The 26,645-nt window shown below is 38.4% G+C and overlaps 1 protein-coding gene across 3 annotated transcripts in view; it reads right to left on the bottom strand.

Annotated features, from left to right (window-relative positions):
• Positions 1-277: 277 nt before the first annotated feature.
• The window catches only part of kank1a (KN motif and ankyrin repeat domains 1a), a 43,513-nt gene continuing 17,145 nt past the window's right edge, over positions 278-26,645 (bottom strand). The window contains exons 2-12 of one of the 3 annotated variants that reach the window (XM_060882637.1): positions 17,736-17,858; positions 8,124-10,778; positions 6,197-6,346; positions 5,256-5,355; positions 4,934-5,131; positions 4,757-4,844; positions 3,802-4,021; positions 1,753-1,895; positions 1,390-1,590; positions 1,126-1,224; positions 278-600 (exon numbers count right to left, since the gene is read on the bottom strand). In XM_060882637.1, coding sequence (XP_060738620.1) covers positions 538-600; positions 1,126-1,224; positions 1,390-1,590; positions 1,753-1,895; positions 3,802-4,021; positions 4,757-4,844; positions 4,934-5,131; positions 5,256-5,355; positions 6,197-6,346; positions 8,124-10,778; positions 17,736-17,772 — 3,954 coding nt within the window. In that variant the 5' untranslated portion in view covers positions 17,773-17,858 and the 3' untranslated portion in view covers positions 278-537. Of the gene's footprint in view, positions 601-1,125; positions 1,225-1,389; positions 1,591-1,752; positions 1,896-3,801; positions 4,022-4,756; positions 4,845-4,933; positions 5,132-5,255; positions 5,356-6,196; positions 6,347-8,123; positions 10,779-11,690; positions 11,834-15,185; positions 15,289-17,735; positions 17,859-26,645 lie in introns of those variants that run through there. The other 2 variants (XM_060882639.1, XM_060882638.1) reach the window with 2 other exon arrangements.

Below are 26,645 nucleotides of genomic sequence, written 5' to 3'. Positions count from 1 at the left end.
TCTACAAGGACACTGAGAATAAGACATGGTTTACATCCACTTTGCTGTGAATCTGAATCATATACACAGGATTAAAATATAAAGATTGACATCAGATCATTGTAGATATCGTAGAATTGATTCCTGATTAAAAGCAAATCTGTAATTACAGGTAATCTGTAGTTACACAGTGGACATGTGGACAATACAGTGAAAGAAATAACATGAACCTTAACATTTACACTGATTTGAGCTTTCCAGTTGACGTCAATGCGCATCGCTTGTTTGTGATTTCAGGCACAACGTAAAATATACTGTGGAACCCATTTGGTGTGACGCAGCAAAAAAGACAAATTTGAAGTAGATGACGACATGAACGTGACACTGACGGCAGAAAAGTGCTGAATAAATGTCCATTCACAGTGTGTGATGGATTCGGAGCATCGGCGTATCATGAGTCCTTTCTCCACGGTTTAATGAGTCGCAAGCTATGGATGCTAGGCACATATGAACTATAATTAGCAGCAGAGAAAAAGTGAAGGAGGTATGGAGCTTGTCTTAATCAAACATGCCCCTCCTAGTAGGACTTGGAGAAGTCTTCCTCCCAAGTCGAGGTGTTCCCTATGGAAAAAAAAAACAGACATACTGAAGTAACATTCTGCCAAATTCACATCATGATCTAAAAACAAGCCTAGACTTATATGGACTTGACAGCCAGTCACCACCTAGAATGGAAATCGGCTGCTTTATCCAGTTAATATACGCGTTTTATTTATACTCTCATAGAAACAGACCGGGTTAAAACATACAGAAGTAGAAAATTCTACATATTCTCTATGGTTGTAATGAAAAGTAAGTGTACAAAACAGGTACAATACAGGAGTACTACTGGGCACACAGGATATATAACAGACATGTTCCACAAACTGTGAAATCTAACATGTTGAGTTAGAAATGTTACATATCAAAACTGTGAATTCTCTTATCATCATTCAGAGAGGACCTTGTAATGCAAAAAGACATACCCTACTGGCTACACCAAGGATGGCTATTAGAGCAAACAAAGACTCAAGCATGCACTAAACAAGACAGTATTGGGAATTGAAGGGGCTTAATGTTACAGCAAGCAGACAGGAAGGCACTTACTGGTGACTGTGCTTTGGAGAAGTTGACATGGGCATACAGCAACACTGCAATGTCTTTGTGTCCAGCTTCCAGAGCAATGGACAGAGCAGTACTTTCATCCTGAATTACACACACATGCAAAGTAGTTAAATCAGTCAGTAGTGGCAGTCAGCACAATGCAAATAACATGATCACTACTGCAACCAGTTCTCCTTTGTTGTTAGTCACGTCAACATTTCTAGACAAAGACTGCTTAAACCAAGTTTTGTTTGTTTGTTTGCTCACATTGTCATGAAGTGTTGCATCGCAGCCTGGCTGGGCCAACAGCAGCTTGACTATCTCCACATGGCCATGTTCACTGGCGCACATGAGAGCCGTGGAACCCTCATCGTCCTGGATGTTGACGTCAGCACCGCAGGCCAGAAGTGCCTTCACCATGTCCATCCGGCCGTGACTGACTGCCAGCATCAGCCCCGTCTGACCGGCCTAGAGGACAGAATCACAAAAATAAATCAAGTCAGGAAAAAACAAACCAAAAAAAAAAAACATCCTGACTACACACTGGTCACATTTGGTTTAAATCAAAGTGTCACTCTGATATCTATTTAAAAGGTAACTGTTTAATGGCCACACTGATGTTAGACTGACCTGGCTGGCTTTTGCATTGACATCCCCTTTGCTGAACAGCTCCTCCACCACCCTCATGTCTTTCGGGGCCTCAACAGCAGCTAATGCAGCAAGCATGATAGGAGTATAGCCTGCCTTGTTTTGCTGATTGACGTTGCAGACATCTGTGACAAAAAGAATGGGAACAGAATATCAGACAAGGTCCAGAGGCCACCCTTCAAGTCAGTGTTCTGGGACGAAGGGCGTCCTTTGTTAGCCTCCAAGAGGGGAAGGCACTCTACATGCACACCATTTAGACAGCATATATTTTGGGAAAAAAAAGAAAAGGAAAGTTAGGGCTAAAGCACTGATTTATTGACTGGCAGTTGGTCCAAGCTCTGGGAATAAAGAGAGGAGAATGGGGGGCCTCACTTTGGGACATGGGCTATCAGCTACTGGAGAAGCTCAAAAGGAAGCTAACAATAGACTTTTCTCTCTAATAAATACTGGCACCTCATCATGAACAGCATTATTGGATGTTCATAAAAGAGCTGAAGAAGAACTAGTGAACAATGATTTGAAGAAGCCCACTTCTCCAGTTCTTTCAGAAGTTTCTAATGGAGGATTAGCAAACAGTTTGTATTTGCTGACTAAATTTCTCAGTTTGCCTGAATATGGGTACTATAGTTAAAAAAAATCCTGATTTTTAAAAGTTGCATAAACATTTATGAATGCAGTTCATGAAGTTGATGTAAAACCTAGGTCCTAATTTTTAAAAAATAAATGTGGACATATGAATGCTTCCTAAAAGTTCCTTCCTTCCTTCCTTTTTTTTTTTTTTAAAGCAAAATGCTGAAAAAATAACTATTCCTACCGATGGCTTTTTTTTAATTACAAATCACCTTAAATCATATGCTGGGTTTAGTCCTGTGTCATGACTGATTACTTGCTTGATTTATTTTCACTATACCAGTGAGGTGAAAGTCACACCCTAGTTAACTTATTTAAAACACATTTAGATATGAAAATTAATGTTAAACAGTGTAAATGAAAATATATTTATACCTTCTGATTTTGTCTCTGCCTGTGTACATTTCTTTCAGATATTGCGATATCTACGAGATCAACACTGCCACCGTGTGGCTGGTTACATCCTTACAGCCTCGTCACTGGGAATAATTTCTCTAGACAGACATTCTGGGCTCAGTAATTACATCTTATATGTTCCTTTATCCTGCACCTATTATAATACACCGATTACACACATCTTGATTCCTTCACATACCCTGAAGATATTATTATTAAAAAGGTCCAGTTGGCTTTCTGTAATGTGATTTCACATGATATTTCCCAGATCAATGAAACCTTATCTTCCCTGACTACAGAATCAGCTGAACTCCACAGAAAGCTCTGTGAAATCTCTTCTTCCACACTTGGTCAAAAAACACTCTATTTGCAGGTTTACCTCATATGTCCTTCACAAAGCAGAGAAAATTGTGTCAACCACTCGGTTCATAAACTCTGACATTCTTTTATGTGACCCTTCTAATAAGGCCACTCTTCTGTCTTCCCGTTGCAGCAAGGATCAAATTCAAACTTGTCCTCACAAGAACGCTGTACCACATTATGTACAGTGTTTGTGGCTTTGCAATATGTAGTTAAAAATGAAAACACACAAGCCAAATCCATGCCATTGTTCAGCCTCAGGGTGACATTGTTTTTTCACCTGCTGAACTTACCCTTTTAATTGACTGGCTTTTATATTGTTAAGCATTGCAGGCCTTATTTGTGTTATTGTTTTGCTTTTATTACTCAAATTGTCCTTTCTTACTACTCTTCTTTCTAGTCTTTCAGGTTATGAATCTTTTCAGATTTTATGTGTGCTTTGTATTTCTGTGCCTTTAACTGTTTGCTTATTTCATATGCTGCTATAGATCTGGAAAATGACTAAGTGTATAAATAAATAAACAGAACGACTCAGTCACAAATCTGTTTCACGATTAAATTAAAAAAAATCACAGCAGGTAAATTCCTCACATTGTCTGCCTTTAGTATTTTGTCATGGCAAGCAAGCAGTGTTTAACCGGTTACCTGCATCCAGCAACTTCTTGACGATGTGGAAGTTGGAGTGGGAGACACTGTAGTGCAAGGCGGTGTTGCCATTGCCGTCGGCCATGTTGACCACGTGCTGAAGCAGGGTGGGCGAGATGTTACGGAAAGTGTTCAGGTAATCCTCCACCATGGCTGCCACCGCCGTCTTCTGACTGGAAACACGGAACCACTCGTGCTGCACCGTGTTCATGCATGTCCTCTGTGATATGGGACGAAACGAAAGTAGGAATTATTGCCAACACACCTAAAAGAAACTTTAATAAAACCTGTCACAATTATATGAACAATTGATCAGTATTTATTATATATTATTTATTTTATATTAAAATATGCAGAAATAATGCCAGATTAATGCAAAGCTGAAGCAAAAGTCTACTTAAATCAGTTTACTGGGTTAGAAAAGGTAAATGTATTTCTGATTCATTCAACAAAAAAATAAATAAATAATTAAATTATTTCCAACATCACCAAAAGTCAAATCCAAGCAAATCCACAATCTGACATAAAATCCAATCCTCTCTAATGACCCAGGTTATGTTCTAATTATGATGTTTTAAAGCTTTTTAGTGAATATCAGTTGGCAATGATTTTTGGTACATTCTGGACTGAGCCAGAGCCCAGCGAGAATTGGCCTTATGCTTTGCTGCCCACTCTGATTGGCTGTTACTGTAATATTAATTTTCACTATATAAGCCAGAGAAAAGCCAATTAGCCATTACCCAATAACTGCTTCAAGTAGAATGGTGAAGAAGGGCTTAAGAAAATATTCAGAAACCCAGTCTGATTAAAGGACACAAATTAGTGTTTGGAAAAGAGAGTATTCTGAAATAAAGGCATGAAAAGCGAATGTGCATTAGCATTTAGTAAATGGCATTATTTATCAGGCTTCTCATGTTTAGTTAGAATAGATTAGCAGGTACATATTTGAACTCACCACATCTTTACTGGATAACGCCTTAGGGTCGCTCAGGTGAGTTTTAAGAACATAGCATGCAGACAACATCTTTTCACTCAAGTCGTACCTGGAAAAAAAAATAAAATAAAATAAATACAAACTTTCTGCCTCATGGAGTTTTTGACTTCAATAATAAAAACATATCAGACTTTCTACCTCTCTCGTGTCTCCTGATTCTCCTGGCCAGGACCTTCCACATCTCTCTTTACATCCTCTGCTCTCTCATTGCTAAACTGATCATTCCTCCTCTCCTTTATGTTTTTTTCCAGCCTCTCTGTTTCTTCTTCTTCTCCCTCAGAGCCTGAAGAGCTGCTCTCTTCTGAGCTGGAGTCATCGCTTGATGTTGACTCATACCTGGATGAACACCAAAAGGTTTTCATGGAATATCAGGGTTATAAAAGTGAGAACACCACACAGTGCACATACACAATAGGTATCAGTCTTGAATTATATGCATTTTAAGATCTAGAGCTCTTACCCTCCATTCACACCAACAAATTGCAGGTTCTTTTTGGTGCTGTTCGTACCCTGGCGTCCATCTTTCTTCTTCATGATGGATTTCAGGGTGTTCTGGCTACCTATATGGAAAGTAAATTAATAAATTAGCATTGCTTAAAGTGAATGCTATGACTGAATTATGGCAATAGTACATTATGCATACAGAAGTGTGCTTAATATTCAGACAGGTTTTGCTATGAGCCACTAGGTGGAGCACAGAAGAATATGAAGTGGTGAAGTGTACAGAAACACAAAAAAGTCATAACTAGGACTTGACATGAGCCAACGTTCAACACATATCTCACTTGGCATTGGATTTCACTGGAACAGCAAGGAAATGAGCATTTCTGTGACAAACAATAACCACTAATAAAGAGCAAAAACAGTACTCTGGCAAGTTGTGCATATTTATTTGACAGAAACATTGTAAACTAAATATTTGTAGTAATACAGAAGTTTTAAAGAATGGCTCTCATATAATTAATCATAAGGCCTAAAAAGGGTAGAAAAAGACAAGCAACAGAAACCTGTCCAAAACCTAAACTATCCCAAACATTTTAAGTACAGACTCTGTGCTGCCAAATACCCCAGAGGACCTCCGCCTCTCTCCACAAAGACAGAAAAGAAAAAAGAAAAAAAAAAAAAAAAAAAACAGTCCTGTGAACTGCCAGAACATGCCTCACACATGTGGCCTCCACAGGCTTCTCTCTACATATATACTGTATATGGCAAAAGCAGTGGATATGGACATTTCCTGCATTTTAACAGCTAAGAATAGACATCTGTGGCCTGTAGCACTAAATTGCACACAGTAAGACCTATTTAAGCCAGCCACTTTTCTAATACAGCCAGTTCCCTGGCTTACAAGGAAATGTTTTCTAAAAGACTGTTTGCTGTACAGATCACTTAATAAGCTCTTACCATGAAGAGCAGTTGACATCTGCTGGTCCATATGGCTCTTTTGTGCGGCTGCCCTCTCTTCACGAGTCACTGTACCCTCAGCACACACACTCTCTGTGTGAGTGACCTCCAGCTCTGAACTGACCAAAGGAGAGCTGGCATTCTGAAAGTCTGAGCAGAAAGGATAAATATAAGAACAACAGACATGTACAATTATTACAGGGAAAGAATCTATTTGTAGGCTTAACTTGCACTGGGTTAAAATAAAAGTGGAGAACATTACAGCAGGAAGAGTTATGTGTATGTATTTAAATGACCAGCTCTATTTACAACTTAGGCAAAAATAGCTGAAGAAAATCATTACAAAGCCATAAACAAGTTAGAAATCTTTTTTGAACATTTACTCTAATTACTCTAGCGTTATGTTTTTGTTCTGACTAAGAGGTTTTGTAGTGGTAGACATTCTGAAGTTTTTGCCTTCAAAAAGAATATTCTTGCAATGACATGCAGGCACTGGAAATGTGTTTGTGATTCTCTGGAAGTGGCACAACCATTCCTGTGCTGGTTCTATCTGTAGAGCAGTGATTCATTGTGTACAACATGAAGAACAAATCCAGTCTGAATTACCAAATGTTATAATAGCAATGAAAGCTGTACTGTTTGAAATTCTTTGGCGCAACATCTTAGGTCTTTTATAGCATTGCTTTTAACATGTGCCAGCATGCATATTATTTACATGCAAATTAAAAAAAAAAGACAAGAAACGTCAACAAACAATAATATTGCTAAAAGGTAACCAACGTTTCCTTGACTGGTTCCCTTTCAAACTCGCACAGTATTCTGAATTAAATTAAGAGACCCGCTTCTTTTTCACCTAATTTATTTCAAATAATTTTAGTTCAAACTTTTTAATTTACATAAAATTCATGTTAAAGGGAGAGTAGTAGCCAAAAAGGTGGCTACTGTAGCACAGTTCTTGTGAAAGTCAAGAGTCAAGCATGAATATATAACTGGCAGTGTATGTTTCAGATTAAAGAATAATGCAATGTTTTCATTTAAACATTATGTAACTGGTATAATCATAGCGTGTTCTTTAAAAAAAAAAAAGAAAGAAAAAAGTAGCCAATAGTAGTCAGCTTTAGCTCAGGACATATTAGGACAGGATGAATTCTCTCATTCTTCACAAAACAGGCCATGCTCATAATTTGTTCATTCTCTCTCCACAATGCAGCTGTCTGTTACATAATAGTTATGAATCAGTATAACCACAAACAACAATTAAACATTTAGAGCAAGTTGCTGCTTCCCAAAACAGATGAGCTCATTGCTAAGCTATAACTAAAGCTCCGTGGTTTTTCAGGGCCAGAGACAACTTTCGCATGTCAGATCCCATCAAGCCTCAGTAAACACATAAGCACAAGGAGAGCCCTATATCCAAATTTGTGTTTCTTCAACTTTTCACACATTTAGGAAGATCCAGAAAGTAAAAAACAGAACAAAGATAACAATCATGCATTAAGCAAACATATGTGCCTGCTTATTCAAGTATACAATTTCTAAAAGATATGGTGTGGAGAACAAATATACTCCCATTTTTTTCAAATTGAATGTCATTAATATCGTAATGTAATTCATCTTAATTGTGCATTGCTGTTAAGTGACTATTGTAGTGACTCATGGGAAATGATCGCTAATTATCAGTTTTACTGTGTTTTGCTCGGTTTACTTCAGTCAAGGAATTAGTAATTAAGTATACCACTAGGTCGGATAAGCGGTAGAAAATGAGTGAGAGTGAGAGAGAGAGAGAGAGGAGTGAGTATACCACTAGGGGAAAAATACTTATATTTACATTGTTTTTCTATTTTCTTTTTATATTTTCATGACAACTAAACAATATTACAATATTATACAATATTTTTGCTGATAAATAAACATGACATTAACTAACCTTTTCTGACATTACCAGATTCTGCTTGCAGACTTAGGAGGTCCATGTTGGGGAGATCCTCAATGCTGCCATACTTCATCACGGAGTTGATGGATGATAAGGTGGTTACCAGTTCGCTGTTGATGGTGTTGAAATGAGACTGTTGTGGTGGACCGAATGCATCTGCCAACTCGCTGTAATTCTCAGCCAGCAACATCTGTTGCTCCTGAAGAAGCTTCTGCACTCTCTCTATATAGTGATCCAAGTCAAAGTGGGTACCAGCTTTGTTTTGAGAAATGGGAGTCTCAGCAGTGATCATTTGTCCAACTGCCACACTCTTCTCCACCTCTTGGTTTAAGGGTTGAAAAGGGCCACAAGCTATGCTCCGTGTCTTAAGACCAACCAAAAAGTTCTCATCTATACTAGTAAGCCCAACCCCAATTTCTTTGGTTTTGGACCAAGTCACCTTTTCAGTAGTCTCACCTTGAGCCGTGGTACCAACCGCAATGGAGCGGGACTTTATTGTGGTTTGTACATCTTTTACAAGTCCATCACCAACTGCAACAGTGCGAGTCTCTAATGGTGCTGTACTTGTTTGCTTGTCTTCAGAATTTTGTTGAGTGTTAATGCAAGAATCAGTGAGAACAATGTTCTCCGTGTTAGTGAAGTTATCTACAGTATTTACTTCGGTGTTCGTATGTTGAGAAAACACTGTTGGTAAAATCATTACAGCGGAGTCCATTTTACACACAGTGTCAGTTGCTGTGCCTCTGGACAACATCTCCTTAATGGGATTAACCGGTACATCCACTGTGCAATCTCCACAGCCAATGGACTTGAATTTTTTTACCAGTTCAGACTTTGTCTTTAAAAGGTCTAAGCTTTCCACAGCCAACTTCGTGTTGACTCCCACCTCACACTTACTTATTTCTACCCCAACTTTCTGATGGCACATTATAACATCTGTTCCGACACACTTATCTTGAACCTCCACATGTTCTTGTACAACCCATCTATCCATTGTCAAATCTGGACCCACAGCAAAATGCCTTATTTCTGGTTTACAACAGACAGCAACAGTGTGGGTTTGTGCTACATGACCTGTGCTGATGTCATAAGATTCTGAATGGTTCCCCACCCCTTGACTCATTGTAGAGACCTTAGCTTCTACTGAAGTGCTGTACATTTCAGGTCTTGCCAGCGAACCCTTGTCCAGTTTCTTCCTTGAGCCAGCCACCTGAAGCTCTAGCTTGAGTTTGCCCATTTCCATTTCATGAGTGGTTTCTTTCAACTGTACCTCCAATCTGTAGATCTTCTCCTTGAGGGCCTCAATGGTTTGGTGCTGGAGTTCTATTTCAGCCTCGGCCTCAGTACTCATGCCCAGCATGGCCTCAGTCACCCCAACTCCTGCACTCCTTGTTTCCTGCTCAGTCCCTACAGCAACATCTTTTCTATGTCCTGGCAACTTTCTGTAGATTACTACATCATTCATGTTCTCATCTGCACCAACAGCAATGGATTTACACTCACGGCTCCATTGTCTTTGCAAAACATTTTGGTTTGTACTGTGCTGTATTTGTTGTAATGCATGCTCTGACTCCATGCTGGTGTCCTGGATGTTTTTCTCTAAAGCCTGTACCTCGGCTGTCAGTTGCTGAAACTCCTGTAGCCGTTGTGAGCTCTGTTCTACATTTTCGGATTCGACAATTTGCAACTCAGAACCGGACTGAAGCTGAGCCACAGTTTCATATTGGTCCGCACTTCCTACACTGTAGGATCGCTTCCGAAAGCCTCCGGATTGTACCTGCCCAGGTAGTTTTGAGTTCTTTATCTGCGACACTAGCTGTCTCTTTTCCTCCTGCAAAACTGAGATTTTAACTTGAAGGATTGGGATGGTTTTCACCTGCTCCTCAAGCTCTTTAAGTCGTTTCAGAGCCACTAGCATCTGGTCACGGATATTCTGAAGGTGCAAGGGACTGATGTTAGTTACTGGTGTGGTCATACCTGAGCTCAATGGGCTGTGACGTATTGAGCTGCCCATGGAGGAAGTTACATAAAGATTGTATTCACCATTGACCAGATGTCCATTATACTGAAGAGAATTTGAATTAGGTGAGATTTGGCTTGCCCCATATGAGCCACCATAGGATGACAAGGAGCTACTGGAGCCCATTCCCCCGAAACTGGCCAGACGCCGACGGGGTACCTCAGTTGCTGGTGGCTGCATGAGTAGCCGCTCCTGTTCTAGCCGCCTCCGAGTCTCCATTAGTGTTTTCTCCACCTGGAGGTTGTGGCGAGGGAGATGGGGTGAAGGTGGAGGCAGCTGCTGCTGCTTGGCCTCAAGAATGTTCACAAAGGCCTGGGGGGCTTCATTGACTTGCGCAATTTGGCCTATGGAGGCTAGCTGTTTCCGAGTTGCAAAGAAGACTGGTGACTGCTTGCTTTCATCACTGTTGGATGAGGACAGAGAGTCTGTAGAAGCCCATTCAGCGTGTCCAGACTGGGGAGGTGGTACAGACCTGGTCACTTTTGGCTTTCTCTGAATGTTCAGCTTCTTGATGGTGTTGCCCCTTTCTATGTCATCGACATACTTGAGGAAGTCCAAGTCTATCTGATAACCATATGGGGTTTCCAAACAATAGGGGGCAGCAGGTTCCTTGTCACCACCATCCTTTTCTGAAGAGAATGGAAAAGATAGACAACATAAATGTAAATAAGTAATAATTCAGCATGCAAAACAACAAACAAAAAATCTATTCCTTAACATAAGTTTATGAAGCCTCTAAAAGTAAACTACATGTAACCCATTCATTCAATGTCTATTTCTTATTCATTTAATGTCTAGTTCCAAGAGTTTCTCTCAAGTTTTTATTGAACCAAAGAGTGATGTGACAGCACACACACAACATAATTTCCCTATGGTGACTGACCACCAAAGTAACGTACACTTGCAGGTAGAAACATGTTAACTGTTATAACAATGTCTGGAAATCTACATGCATCAATCAAGACAGCGCGAGTAACCAAACTTAAATTAAAGGCATGCCACAGAGTGCAATTAGGACTAATTTAGTGTTTCCACTTCTTACAATCTAGATACCCAAACACCACTGATATATTGTCTAGGCAACCTGGATAGAAGCAAAACAATAATATGGGACCTTGTTTTTCACAATTCTGGCAGAGTGGGTTAGTAGAGGTGGGGTTACCAGGAAACATTGAGAACAGACATTTTTGTGCCAAAAATCTGCAAGATACAATTTTGAAATTCAAACAATTCATTCAGTCACACGCCACAAACAAGGAATGCCTTGACAGAGGAACAAAAATGTAAATCAACCTTGCATACATCACGTTCAGAGCTCCATTTAAGATACCTTTACCTGCTATTTATTCAGATCTATAGAGCATTAAGTATTATGCTCTCAGTATATGCAGATTAAAGGTAGCATGCAATACAGCTTATTTTATCTAACCACTTTAAAGTCTTCAGTAAGGTTGGCTGTTAGACAAATTCCTTCAAACCGAGAAAGAATTTGGGAAGGGACGTCTGGTTATTTAAGCAATAATTCTTTAAGCAACACTTACTGTGCATCAACCAGCAGTCCCAATTTCAGAGCTCTTTGCACTCTTGAAGCCAGTAACAGACTGTAAATATCAGAACAAGCTACAGGCAGACCCTTTCTCAATCCTCACTCCATAAGGGGAAAAATTCCACTATTGGTGTAAACTTAGCCAAGCTCAAGTCAGCTCCCATAGGCAGACTGCTTCTAGCCATTCAGCCAATTACAAGCTTCATTCTTCTGCCTCTGCCTCTCTTGAAAGCTTTTTTTTTTTTTTTTTTGAAAATGCCTCATACCCACTCCGCTCGAACAGGGAAGTCTTTCTTCATGTTTCAGGCTAAAAGTACAAATTATATATATATATATATATATATATATATATATATATATATATATATATATATATATATATATATATATATATATATACACACACACACACACACACAGACACGATGAAGACTGGCTCCATTCAAACACTTAATCAAAAGGTTATTCTAGTCTATTGTATCAAAAAGACAAATAAATGTGTTTCAAATAGAATGCCCATTCAGCCTTTGGACAACAGCCTTGATACAGTATATGCATGACAACAATCCATAGATTGTTGGAAAACAGGCAGACAAGACAGTATGGTACAAGGAACAACTGAGCTCTGACCTCAGCGTGTGCAACACAGGAGGTCGTAAGATCTGCGACATATACTGTAGGCAACACAAGTCCAACAAAAGCAGCAGGCTAGATAAGAATAATCCATTAACCAAGAAATAATAATAAGGCTAGATAAGAATAATCCATTAATCCACTAACAATGTCCAGTACAAATGACACAATGCTATAATGCTGACAAACACAGAAACCTTATAGATATCGTTAGATCAATAGAATTGCCTGGATTGTGTAAACAAAACTACCTCAAGCAGCATTTAAAGAACATGCTCAATGCTGGTTAAAATTTAACTACCAGCTATCTCTGCAACCTGGATTCCGAAAAATGCCGAGAAGATACACAATAAATCAACGAAAGATGCTTGTATAACAGAAAGGAATACGGTTCTCTATTAATTCAATACCATGTCGCTTGTCCTCACCTGTTTGTTTAGTTAGCCTCCTGAGCAAGTCATAATGGCTCCAGTTTTAAAAGCACAATGTTTTTTGACAAGGCATATGTCTACATAACTATTTAAAGAGTTAGTGGCTAAAGCAGAAATCAGGAAACAGAATCAGCCAATAGGGCTGCAGTAAAAGATGACCCCCAAAGATAGCTCCAGCTCCAGCTGGATTAGCAAACACGCCAGACAGAATGGCATGATTGTGTCATCACTAAGCTGTTTGTGAACAAACTCAGACTGAACATGAAGAGCCTAATACACAACAATATTATAAAGAGTTAGTGCAAGAAAACGCTTGTTCTGATCAACAAAACCTCAAATCAGAAAACAGATTGTGGGATCTATGTTTAGATTTCACTAAATCATTCTGGACAAATTTATCAGACTGCTGAGAGAATATTAAAAGCTAATATTTAGATTTCCAAAATTCCCACTGAACTTTGAATAGACTGAGCATTATCTGTTCACAGACACTCGTCTCCATTTTGCATAGTCTCCATTTTCATTCATCATTACAAAGCATAAAAATGAGAGTTGGATTGGAAATGAACCAAATGCAACATCACTGTAAAGTAAACAACTCAAAATAGATAGCAACTGATAAGACAGACTGATTTACACATTCTAACTGAAATGACCTGAAGCATGTGCTCAATTTTGACTCCTTATTTTCATATTCACCAATGAGATGTTTATATACTGTAGATCTACCTTGTAAAACATTCATTTGTGTTACATTTGTATAAAAAAATGGGAGTCTGAACTCAATTTCTGCAAGACAGGACACTACTTGACCCAAATCAAAAGATGACAGAAGTAGTTGTTAACAGATCTGTGGCACTTGCTCAAATTGCACTGTTAATGTGCACCATACTCAAGGCGGCTTTGCTAGAACGCAGCTGCAAGCGAGTGAAGTCAAGCCAAGACAAAGTTCGAGGTATGAGAAGATTTCACTTTTAAAAAAAAAAAAAACATTGGAAAAAAAAAAATAGATGACATGCAACATCTGTAAGTGTTTTTACATTTCTATGGTTGACCCTTTTAGCCAAGCTGAAACTTACTTTCTTTATGCAAGATAAACAGACTACAGGATACTCGTATGAAAGAAGTCGTAATTTTTTAACTTCAACATGTTATAATTAGTGTCCTGGTGAGGTCACACAATGACCTCCACCACATCAAAAGATATACATATGGTCTCCAAACTGAATGTTTTTAGTGATCCCACTGAGAAGGAACGTTAGCAATGGTCACTGAGAAGGAAGTTAACTCCTTAACCATCTGGTCAAAACTATTGGGCAAAACTCCGCTCAGATCTTGAGACCACAAACAAGAACAACCAGCCTCTCTTAAATGTGGCACCTTTTAACATGCAGCTTCCCATTTGAGCCATTATCTCTAGCCACTTGCACAAACATTCTGCTTAATTGGCTAATCTCCTAGATTTATCTGTAGACAGCTTTGATTAGCTTTCTCTAATCACTGTTTTGCTCATCATTTCTGACACCTTGTCTTCTACTCCTACACCAGACGATTTTTGGCTAACCGAATCCTATTCCTCTTCAGCCAGTGTTCCAGTCTCACACAATGGAATCTGTATGGCTCTTTCAGAGAAAGTTTTTTGAAAGCCAGGTCACCTTAGGTAGTGTAATCTGGCAAATGTTTGCGATGAAAATAAAAAAAGCAGATAGTCGTGTTTGGCCTTGATAGACACAAAATCATAATGTGGGAGAAATCAACATCGTGTGGCAGATCATTATACAAGCTGCACATATCTTGAGATGCATGTCAGCTTTTAACAATGACCTGGACGTTACTCTTTGAACACAATAAATGTTAACAGAATTGCAAAGCAAACCTGTTTGAAAAAAAACTTTTAGATTAAGATTAGCTAAAAAAATTACTTTATACGAGGGTCAAAAAAACCGGGAAAAGTGAAAAAAATAAAACAATAACAATATTCAAAGACATGCATTATGATAATTTAACACAGATTAACTTTAAAATGCCTAGTACATAATTCTGACACCTTAATTGGGTGTATCTTTTAAATGACCATGTGAGACATGAAAAACATTTTCAATAACATCCCAGACCTCATGTAGAAAAAAAAAAATGACCCGATGAGACTGGGCAACATTTTATTGTAAAACAAAAAGTCACAGTAATTCACAAAAACTTGCATAAATTATAAGATACAAACCTTGTGTTGAAACATATACATGCCAGTTTGTTTACTTACAACTTAAGATAGAATGGTTGCCCATGAAAGCCATAAGTAATACTATTTCTACAATAAAAGTCTGTTACATGTGTATTGTTTTTCCTCTATGCTGTTGCATCTGCTGCAGTTCTAAACAATTTACCTAAATTGTTAACAGGAGACTATTCTATTACTACAAACTCACCTCTGAATCCACTAATGAATGAAAGAAATCTCCATTTAGTGGCGAGAGAGCTGTGCAAGCAGAGCTGTAGCTGGTTACCACTGAGACGCTTCTCACACACACGCACACATTAAACTGAGAGAAAACAAGGGCCCTTTTTCCTCACGCTAGTCTGGTATTTCCTGACCCGTCCCAGGGAAACCACGTCAGCTCCTGAGGTTTAATTACCCTAGGAATTCGCGTCATACTCCAACAAACAAGCCGGCTCATTATAAAACATAAATTAAAAATGAAAAATAAAGTGCAAAATGTGCATACATGGCTTTACCGACTATGCTCATGAGTAATACACATCCAGGGAATAATTGTACTCCTTATTGTAAGACAGAGATGCATGTCTAAAGACTTGTGTAAACAGCTAAACCAGACACATATGAAAGTCTATCATGTGTACTGAGAAATAATGCTCAGTTGTGCTGTTCCTGTCTATTTAGAACTGATGGCCCATGGAAGAAACGACTAAAACACTAGCAGGTTTCAGCAATAAAAGTCTGCAATATTCCATATGTGCAACAGGATGGAAATGGTTGAGAGAAGCAAACACTCCTGTCGGTGGTTTAAAATAATAACCAAGCCTTGTTTATTTCAGTGTAGCAACCGAGAAGATGACATGTGACAAACAATGTGTCAGAGACATTAAAAAAGACCAGAGAGAAGATAACATGAAATTTGTCATTGGAAATTAATAGTTATGACTGGATTCACTGTTTGAATTGACTCTAGCTCAATTAGCCAGAGGAACTATGACTGGTAATTCTAAAGCCCAATGATTTTCATAGAGAAACTCCTGAAAATCTCAGAACTGGGACATTAAAATGGATTTAAGATATGCAATAAACATGGAATTTGGAGAAGAGATTTCTGATTACAGTTATACATTTTTTTTTAGAAATCTGGCTGTTGTACATGTCACGGCTTAACTGATTTCTAGGTCATGAATAGCAGTCAAGTCGAGAGTTAGCTAGTTGCACTGAACTATGGGAAAAATGTCTTTGCACTACTTCAACAATGTCCATTTTAACTCTGAGCCTTATTGTTCAGTTGGCACCATAGTATAGGTAAAGAATAAAAATCCACGCTGCTAATTTTTAATGAACTAACACTTTATAACTTGTAGTTACATTTAATGTCATGGATCACACATGTAACGAGTAAGCAGAGGCTATAACAAGTTAATGAAATAAAAAAAATAATAATAAAAAATATTTTAATGTTACTGCGAAATCTAAATTATTAACTAGATAATAAAGCAAAAAGTTATTTATCTTTAAGTAAGTTGGAGAGAAAAACAGCTTTACTGCTGATTATAAAACCATTGTAACAAAACTGACCCTCCTCAATGGAAAGGATTCCACTATTTACCGAGCTGTTAATCAGTGACGGCTCTACATTGCCCAGAGGCAAAGCTTAGCAACATGGTCCTAACAAGTTCCCTGGCTTTAGCGCCATTTTAACTGTACAGAATAGTCAAGACTCTTGTCTGACGAACTGTTTTGTGCAAACATCCCAAAGCTAAATTGGCTGAAGTGAAGACTCTTCGTGCATATAGCATTGTCCAAGCTAGTCTTCTGACAGACATCCATTTTAAGCAAGAGTGCTTCTGTGATAATTCTACCAGTGCTTGGGAAGTTCTGGTCAAGTTCTCAAATCTCTGGTTCCACCCAAACTGTAAATCAAATCAGGGCTATAGGTGATAGCAATTAGGAAACTGATATAAAACATTAACAGTGGATTTGACAGAGTACAATAAAATACACTGTATAATAAAATGCATATTTCTTTCTTTGGCTTTTTTTTCTCCCCCATGTGTAAAGAGATGAACGGTATGTGCACATGGCCAAGCACATCTGCCAGCACATATTTCACACCACAATGAGAAAATCCACCTCGTACACATGTGTGCTCTTTAAAACCAGTTGAACTCCAATATGCCATTTTGAACATTGGGCAGATTTATTTAAGATCATTCTTGTTTAAAGCCCTGTGGATTTGAAGACTGACGATAAGTTCACAATGGTTTAAAGAAAACAGCTTTCAAAGAATAGTCTCCCAAAGATTATCAAGTATATTTTTAAGAGTTGAATTAAAAGGCTTCAAATGTGATGGGTTTTCAGTGTAACGTTTCATCTAATGAATATTACCATCCGTGTCTGAGAGCAAAATTGACAGTGTAGATTTTGGGTGGAACAGATGACATTAATCTCTACCCTGTCAATCACAGTGACAGCAGCCAATCATTTGAAGAGGGCAGATAGCATGTTCTTCTGATTTTTTTTTTTTTTTACACTGCGATGTATTCGAAAAATGCATGTCTTCGGTTGGTACCTGTGTGATAGGGGAGTTAGCTAGCAAATGGTAATTGATAAATGACCAAATATGGAAGAAAATAATTAGAAGAAAAAAATTCATCAAGGAGCTAAATAAGCACAATCTATACATACACAGTTCTAATGAAAAATAAAAAAGAAATGAGTTATATAATCGTATCTACAAATGAGGAAGCAATCTTACCTGCAGGGTTGCCGTTAAGGTGCGTGTTTTGGGCCATGGCAACAGCCAGTCACTCTGAACCCTACACAGGTCCTGAATGGGGTCATGCAATTGCCATGCATAAAATCCAGCTTACCATGCAACCTGACAACAGGAAACACACACAAAAATCAAGGTAAAACATCATGCAATGCACACTGACTATGCATGGTCAAGGTCAGAAACGCTTATGGCATACACACGTTATAAATAAAAAGAATTAGTGCTAGTGTTTTACACGCTTAGGTTTAGTTCCACTGCTTACACACTTATAAATTAGTAACACTGTGCAAATTTTGAAATTAAAGTTCAAATGTTATTTCATAAAGAAGAATACCTTTATTTCATAAAGAATACCAATCACATTCAACCACATGTTCATAATTATCATATAGCTGGCATCAATGAGAGTATTCTGATTATATACAAGTAAAGAACAGCTGCTTGTTCTTCTTCTTCTTCTTCTTGCTTTTATCTCACTGCTGGAGGCATGATCCACAAAAAGCATACATAGCATGCATGGGCTCACGTGTTGTATTGTTAAGGAGAGGTGTATAATATAAATTCCAAAACATTAAATGGAACATCATGAAGGCCATTAAAAAGAAAAAGAAAAAATAGAGCACCACAAAGAAATCACCAAGAACAGGATGCAAGTCCAATATTTCTAAAAGATACGAGACAAAAAATGACCAGGGAGACCTCTAAGAGACATCCAACAACATTAAAGGAGCGGCAGGAATATATGACAAGTACTGATTACTCTGCATGTGATTTCACTAGGCTGTAGAGCAGGGTGGCTACACAGAAGCCCTTTTTCACAACATCCAACAAGTAAATCGCCCAATTGTGAACTCAATTGTTGTTTATTGCTTTTCTACTTAATTTTCATATGTTGTAGTTTCACATTGAAAGTGGACACACACGTTAGTAAAAAAGGTCTTGGTTTTTATTTTTTCTTGCAACAAATTTGTACATTTTTCCCCCTGACATCAGACAGAACAAATGAAGAACCATGTGAAATGTTGGTAATGCATATACACAATTGTGGGTATGAATGTCTTGTACACAATTCAGCATTCCACTAGTGGCACCCACAAGTGATGTCATTCAGCACCATGCCAAAACTGCTTCTAATGCTTAGGTAAAAGAACAATGAAGAATACACAAATACAGTGAACTAGGTCAATATAAAATATGAACATAAGGCCCTTGTATCGGAGTACAGCAGAGCTCTTCTTGAGTGCTGGGCAAAAAAAAAAAAAACAGAGCTCTATTTCCAGCTTGGCACCTGAGAGCAACTCTAAATAAAACTGGGTAAACATTAAAAGTAATGAGGTCAAATATAGCCTGGGACAAACTACCTTCACGTCTCGAGTCAGCTCAACAACCAGTTTATCTCTGTTGTGAGAATAAACATGGAAGGAGACGGACATGAATCCCTCCAATCAGGGGCCAGAATGAGGCTCTCTGACCATGTAATGCTGATCACGTAACACACTGTCACCGTGGACTTTATCACTTGTTTTGGTGACTAAGTGTCCAGGATGGTGGTCACTACTGAACAAACTGATGTGATCACTTATATATTATTATTATATCTGGCAGAGACACAGACATGTGCAAATGAGGATGAACCTTAGCTTACAGCATGCCTTTATAAATTCCTGAAGAAACAGCAGGATATAAAAGCCTGTGGTGCTGTTCCCAAAGGAGCAGGTCGGAACTGTTTAAACAATGCTAAATGGTGATCTTTATAACCAGTGCCAAAAGAAACACATTAAAAATGCTGTTTCCCAAAACAAATAGAAAATAATGGAATGTACCACAGCAGAACCAGCATGCATGACACAGCTTGAGTAATGAGTGCAAACCCAGGATTATCTGTACCTTGGATGCGTGTGTGTTGTTTAATCATCAAATAACATGAAATGTGGAGTTACTCTGTGAAGGTGAAACTCAAATGCTGACTAGTGCCAGACATTTTATTTGAAGCAGATAAACAAATAAATGATTTTGACAAGAAACAAGGATGAATCCCAAATGTCTTGCTATGTTGTAGCATAGGAACTGACTTGGGTCACTGTACGCTATTCTATATAGACACAGAAAAGGCACAAAACTGTACATATGTCTTTAAGACAAGAGAAAGAACATTATCTGTCAAACATGGACTGCACCATTTTTCATTTGCATGAGCAGTTTCAGGGCACACTTTCTCAACAAGTCAACCACTCAGTCCAAACACACATTCACTTCATGCTTCATTTAGGCACCCACAATAAAACAATATGGAAGAGCATGGCCAGACAGCTGTGCAATGAAAAAAAACACTCTGCTATTTGAAGTGAAAACTTGCCAAAACTCTCCAGGGTCTCATGATCTATGACTCAATAATATCCGACCACAATGTGACTGAAGGAGGGAGAACAGCTCTAAAATCCTACTTCCTTTTCCCAGCAAGACTATAGTGTGGACATTTTTACTTTACTTTGACCAAATGAACTATGCAACAATCATAATAAAACTAATTACAATATTCAATCTGGGAAAACGGACACATACTACAGCACTGAGAAGCTTACTGCATGTTAATCTTCTTTTTGGGGATTCCAAAGAACAGCAACATAACATACAACTGGGAGCACACGGTCTTTTTTAAATAGACCAATCACATAGGTCCTAAGCAAGATTCAAGTCAATAACAGATATATTATTGCACAGACACAGAAGTTTGCAAAGAATGCTCACAATATAAGCAGTTTTGCAAAACGGATTTGTATTGTAAGAAGTCTTATAACATAAGGGACAGATTTGAATGAGGTGTGTTCGTGATATTTAATGCTCATAGGCATGAGTTAAAAACCCATTTAATTCTGTTATTAATTATGAAGCATCAAAGATGTCAGGCTTTAAATATACAAGAGAGCTAAACTGGATCCACTTTAGATTCCTTTAAGAAAATGCCTTTAAAAAAAATCTGACAAATTATTCAACTTAAACTTAAATTTATTAAGAATTAAGGTTGCAGTGATGTACAACAAACTCATAAAACAGAACAACATGAACGTACCGTCCTCCTTCATCCTAAAATTCCTCCACTTCTGCAATGGTTAGGTGCAGAAACTGCTCTGACCGTAGACCTGCACTAAAGCACTTAGTGCTGTGTTTAATGTGTTGCAGCCAGAATTAGCTGAGCTGCTGAGATGACAGTGACGTGATCTAGGTCCTATATCAGGGAGTGATACATCCTGACTGGACAGATCAGTGAACTGTCTAGCTGTCTTCACCCACTAAAAGACCCTCAGGTAGAAGAACTAGCTGGAATACCAAGACCAACATCGAGGCGTCTGAAAACTGCTACGGTATTAAACTGATTAACAGACGGTGTACACGTGTAGGACACACCTACAGTATGTGCACAACACCCAACCCATAAATATCTAAATACCGGTTATGTCCTGACCTGATTGCAGGGAGGTTCATTTACGTTATTGATGCATTAACAACTTGTGAGATTTGAAAGTGGAATCATGTCTGTGTCTCATGTCACAGGTGATGTCAAAATGTCCATAAATCATCAAGGGTCTGTGTGGGTCAAATAACACATTGTGTCACATGGTACAGTTTATGTTCAGTAGACCATACCTTGTTCCTCAGCCATGTTTCTCATCCAACACTAGGGAAGGGGGAACCCATCTAACAATGTTAATACAACACTCTGTATCAACAAAATCCTTTTTAACATCAATATATACACTGCTCCAAATATCCTACTAACACTATACTCTATACTAAAATGAACTAAAAGGAATTATATCTTTCTTGGTGCGAGATATCCTCAGCCAAGATGAAAAAGCACAATTGTGAGCTTAGCTAACACATTCCATGCCCCTAAAGCCATGAAAGGAATCTCCTGACAGTTCCACCCAGACAGAGGCAAAATGCTACAGACATGTGCAGGTCTATGCAAAGTACTGGTTTCAACCCATCAAGAAGGAGAAGAGCATTAAAAACATAGGGATATTGTTGTTCCTTTGCAAATAGATATACATCATTGTGAGAGATCATTTCAAGAGTAGATTGAACATGCTTGATTTCATAATGATGTTAATAATAATACTTAAGCTGTATGAAACAGAATTATGTACATAAGTCTTTTTCTTTTCTACTTGTGACCAATTGATAGACCCTGTGTTACGTTGAAGACAGAAGAGCACATTCAACAACAAATTCAATGTTCATGTGCAAATATTTAGACATATTTGTAATATTTTCTTTCTTCCAATACCAGACACAGTTGGTTAATAACACAAGCCTACCTCCCTAATCTCTCTGTTGCTGGCGAAGTTGTGTTGAACAGTTTGTTCTATGCCATCCCAAACACCACCTGAGCTCATATATTAATATGAATGCCTTTCATGTGACAAACAACAAAACATCATGACTAAGTGCTTATGTATTTTCCAACTAACTTCCTTCTGGTAGTGTTACCTGATTTTCCTTCTTAAGTAATTTGACAGGTAGTTCAGGGTGTCCGACTGAGTCTTTATAATCGTTGTTTCTTATGCATTTGTCCAGAAATCTGCTTCCTCATGTTTGACCACTCAGCAGACTGGTTTGAAATGCTCAAAAACCACACCCAGCATCCCTGTTGCTCCTCCACAGGGGCAGATGTGCACAGCACATACAGTCATCTACAGAACAAAAGCCCTACTAATTCCCCCAAATATTGTAAACAAAAAACACAGCCGACCAAAATTGGCAAAACGATCCCACACAAGATGCCAATTATAAAGTTTTTATTTCCTTTTGACATCAATTTGATGTCATAAAACCATGAAGCTGAAGTTAATGAAAGCTGTTTATGACCAGTTTGCATGCAAAACCAAGTAGTGTAGAAGATCAACAAGCTTCCTATTCCAGCCTAATAAAAGGAAAACACATCAAGAAAATTAAGTGTCATCACCCAGTGGTTAATTCTCAGAAATGGTCTGACCATTTCTAGAGAACTATTTTACACAGTCAAGTAATCAACACTTGAGCTAAATTAGGTATAAACTGTGACCAACTATTTCAGCACAATTATCCTGACAGGGAGGCAGGCAGTGCTGTGAGTAATGTGAAACCCCAGGTCCAGAGGAAGGCGAGGGGTTTAAACACATAATCGTTCCTCTTATTTCTTTGGTTCTTTTGACTTAAGACTGTTCGTGTGTCCTTTGTAGACACACAGCATGGAGGCTGCAGGTGCCAAGCAAAGTTTGCCCCAATAAGACAAAAATCTAAATAAAAAGACCAACCCTCCTCCACCCAAAAAGGCAGACAAATTTTTATCTTCTTGTTACTAGCAGAAACTGGCGTCCTCATCAGCAGTCACTGTGAAAACGCCTCCTCCTTGCACCTCATAAAAGTAGTTGATTTTCCAGCCTGCTTGGCTGTTTTCCAGTAATGGAAAAACTGTGGTGTTTACATACAAACAAGTTTTCTTACCCCTTAACAGCTACCCCTACCCCACTTCTGAAGACCTGAACATTATGTCTAACTGGGAGCTATTTTGTCTTAGAGTACAGGAAGATGGAGTTCATTAAACCAACCACAGCAGCTCTAGGGTCTAGATACAAAAATAAAAAAAAAAAACAAACCCACACACACAGAAGGGCTGCACACCTGTGCGTTCGCATTAGTCTTGACTGGGGTCCAATGCAATGGAGATTAGCAGTGCTGCGACAACCACACTTTTATTACCAAAGCCATCACACCATGCCCCATCCTCTCCTTTCAAATCCAACTTCAATGCCATATAATTATCTTGACAAGCGTCCGAGAAAACAATTAGGACCCAGAATCAAAGATGAGTTTTCTTTCTCCCTTCCACTTTCCTGAATTACCTCCTTTCCCTATCTTCTTAAGCCTTTTCTGCTCAATGGCCTGAGCTGCCAAATTTAAATAGCATTTCTTAAAGTCTATTTAAATTTTGAACAGGCAAGAAGCTAAAGAAGCAATTAATTTTCACAGCAATTCCAATCAACTGCTATAGTTCCCCAAGGCACCACAGGATATCTTGTGATTTTTCACTTTTGGACAAAATAGCTGCCTTTTAAAAAGTATAATGGCAGTATACACCAATTCCATCCAAAACATCTGTCATCTATTTGTGGAACCGACATGTTTCAGCTGCCAATCTCCACCTCTTAAAGATGACTATGCACTCCAGGCAAGACAAAGATTTTAAAACACACTGAAGCCTAATGAAATTTAGCCAACCCCAAATCAGTCATACTAAATATACACCTACATACTGTGAGAATGACTTCATTGTGATCTTTTGTCCTGATCAACATACCACCCAGATACATTAGTAATCAACAGCATAATAAACCAGTTTTGTACTAATCAAAAGTCATGTGTTTCGGTCATGACCGTGCACAAAAATCAGCAGGACATCCATTTATATTCAGGTGATCCATGATTCAAGGTTTTAAATAAAAATGGAACAAAGGCTAAATTATTTTAACAATGCGAACTTTGTTATTGACAATGCAGAAAGCTTTTAATGCAGTAGGACAACCAGAAGTTGTACTGTGATCTATGGATGTTTTGACCATTCCTTGATTATTTTTTCTCTAATTTTAACAAATCTTTATGAAAAGAACAGATCTGAATAGGTTTACATTTGTTTACTGTAAAAAGAAAACCCCTTTGTCCTTTCTGTAGGAGTTAAAGATCTGTTTAACATGCAAGCAGCATTCATGTGTAAAAGACAGATGCATTCCTTTATAGGCACAACCTCAAGATGATTGATCTAAACCACCTGAGAAAGGCAGCAGAAACTAAGCTCTAACCATCAGATGTTTTCTAATAGAAATAAGGAATTTTAATGTGTCTGGAGGCAGAAATAGCCAACATCCCAAGATTAGGGCACTGGTTTGGATTTCAATCCCTCATTTAATTTTAAACTGTCTCTCACACACACACTCGTGCATGAACCAGCATGCGCGCACACGTACACACACACTTTTCAAGAAGTCATCTCCCCTTTTAGAGGAGGGGAAATTTAACTCCAAGAATGTAAAGCACTTAAAACGACTTCAGCAGAAAAACACACAGATTCTCTTTCTGTTAAATTATAGGACTGGAAAAACAAAAAAGGCAACAGACACTTTTCATTTCTCAGGGCTATTCTTTGAAGAGATTTTTGTCTGATTTTGTCAGACAATTTCAACCTTACAAGAAACATGCAATGTGAGTGAAATGTTGAATTGTGGATTTCAAAACAGTGTGTAACAAAAAAGCTAGAAAAAAAAGCGTGCTAGAAAAGCTGGACGCTTTCTAATGAAAGAGTATTTACTCACTAAATATACAGTCTGTTGGCACTTTCTTTCATTTTATGTGCCAAAAGTCCTCGATCCAGCCATTTTATCAACTTGTATTATTGTGTGCATGAATAAGACACTAACATTGTCCAGTGTGGGGATGTTACAATCCTGAGCTGACCTAATCTACAGAATACGTTACATTATCTGTACTTATGCCGACCTAATGGCTTAAATCAGTGTGTGATTTATAGAAGTTTAATATGTGCTGCTTTTGCATGTCTGGCTGATTAAACACGGGCAACACTGCCATCTAGAGAAATGGTCAAAATATTTAAATAAATGCATAAATAAATCACCTGCTAATTTATGTTTAGGACAATATCATTCTGTTAAAGGGTTTTGGTATATATATATATAAAAATCACACACAGGCACCTCATTCACAAAAAAGGGAGCAAAATTACCTCAGAACTTTGTCCTATGACTCTCCATTACAGTCCAAAGTATCTGGTTGAATAAAAGTTGCCAGAGATATCCAAATGAAAATCAAACTTTTCAACCAAACTATACTGTGCAATTCAGAAAAAAAGCATTTTTCTCTCAATGCATGCCTGAAAGATGTGGTTTTCTTCATGACTAGAAGAGAAACAGCATGCAGAGAGGATAAGATGGGCTCTGGCCAAACTCATGGTGTCATACAACAATGGCCCGACCCCCCTTTCATGCCCAAAAGACAATTGCAGGGGCAGGGAGGTGTCTAAATCGGTCACGCCCTCTCTGTCCGAAACGTGCACACGTATAGACACTGTGACAAGTTCAGCTCTTTTTCAGTGCAGGTTTCTTTCACTAATTACACAGATCTTGAAGTTCTCCAAGTCTTACACTTGGTCTAGTTCTTGGTCATTCTTTGCTGCTCATGTCTTTTCTTCTATCTTTTCCCACCCCATCCTCCTCTTTCTTTGTTATCAGCTCCCCTCTGTCCATTTGACCATGGACAGACTGGAGCCAGTTATTTATTTAGCTCTCCAGTGGAGCCAAGCAGACTGAGGGGCCCATGGCTGGTCTTCCCTAGTTCAGAGCTCTGAAATACGGTGAAAGAACAAGAGACCCCTAACCTCCTTTCACAAAAAAACCAAAACAAAACAAAACAAAAAAAAAACATTCACAGTGAGCACTGAATCAGATGCCATTGAATCTGGAAATTCAGCTTGATTTAGATGGTCAGGTTGAACTTTTGAAACAATGGCGAATGTTTGCTTAGCACCAGGAATTCCACCTCTTAACAAGTTGGGTGATCTTCAGAAGCTCTTGTCGTCCACTCTTAGCTCACAAGCTCCAACAGAAAGCTAGAGTTAAATTGAGGAACAGCAGAGGGCTTTGCTCGCCTGACTTCAAACAGTGGTAGTCAGCAACCTGTCAGCACGTTTGTTTGAGCCGTGAAGTGTCTGGTTACCTTAGTCTGGAATTCTACAGAGATGGATGGATGACTAAATGAACCAAAACAGCCTTTTAAGAAGACGTCTGACTTTTAAACTAAATGGCTAAGGGTGACCTCTTTCAGTAGTCCTTGGCATAA

The sequence above is a fragment of the Tachysurus vachellii genome, chromosome 12 (genome assembly GCF_030014155.1).
Source record: "Tachysurus vachellii isolate PV-2020 chromosome 12, HZAU_Pvac_v1, whole genome shotgun sequence".
Taxonomy (NCBI): Eukaryota; Metazoa; Chordata; class Actinopteri; order Siluriformes; family Bagridae; genus Tachysurus; species Tachysurus vachellii.
Note: the sequence above shows the minus strand (reverse complement) of the source record. Positions and strands in the feature narration are given on the sequence as shown.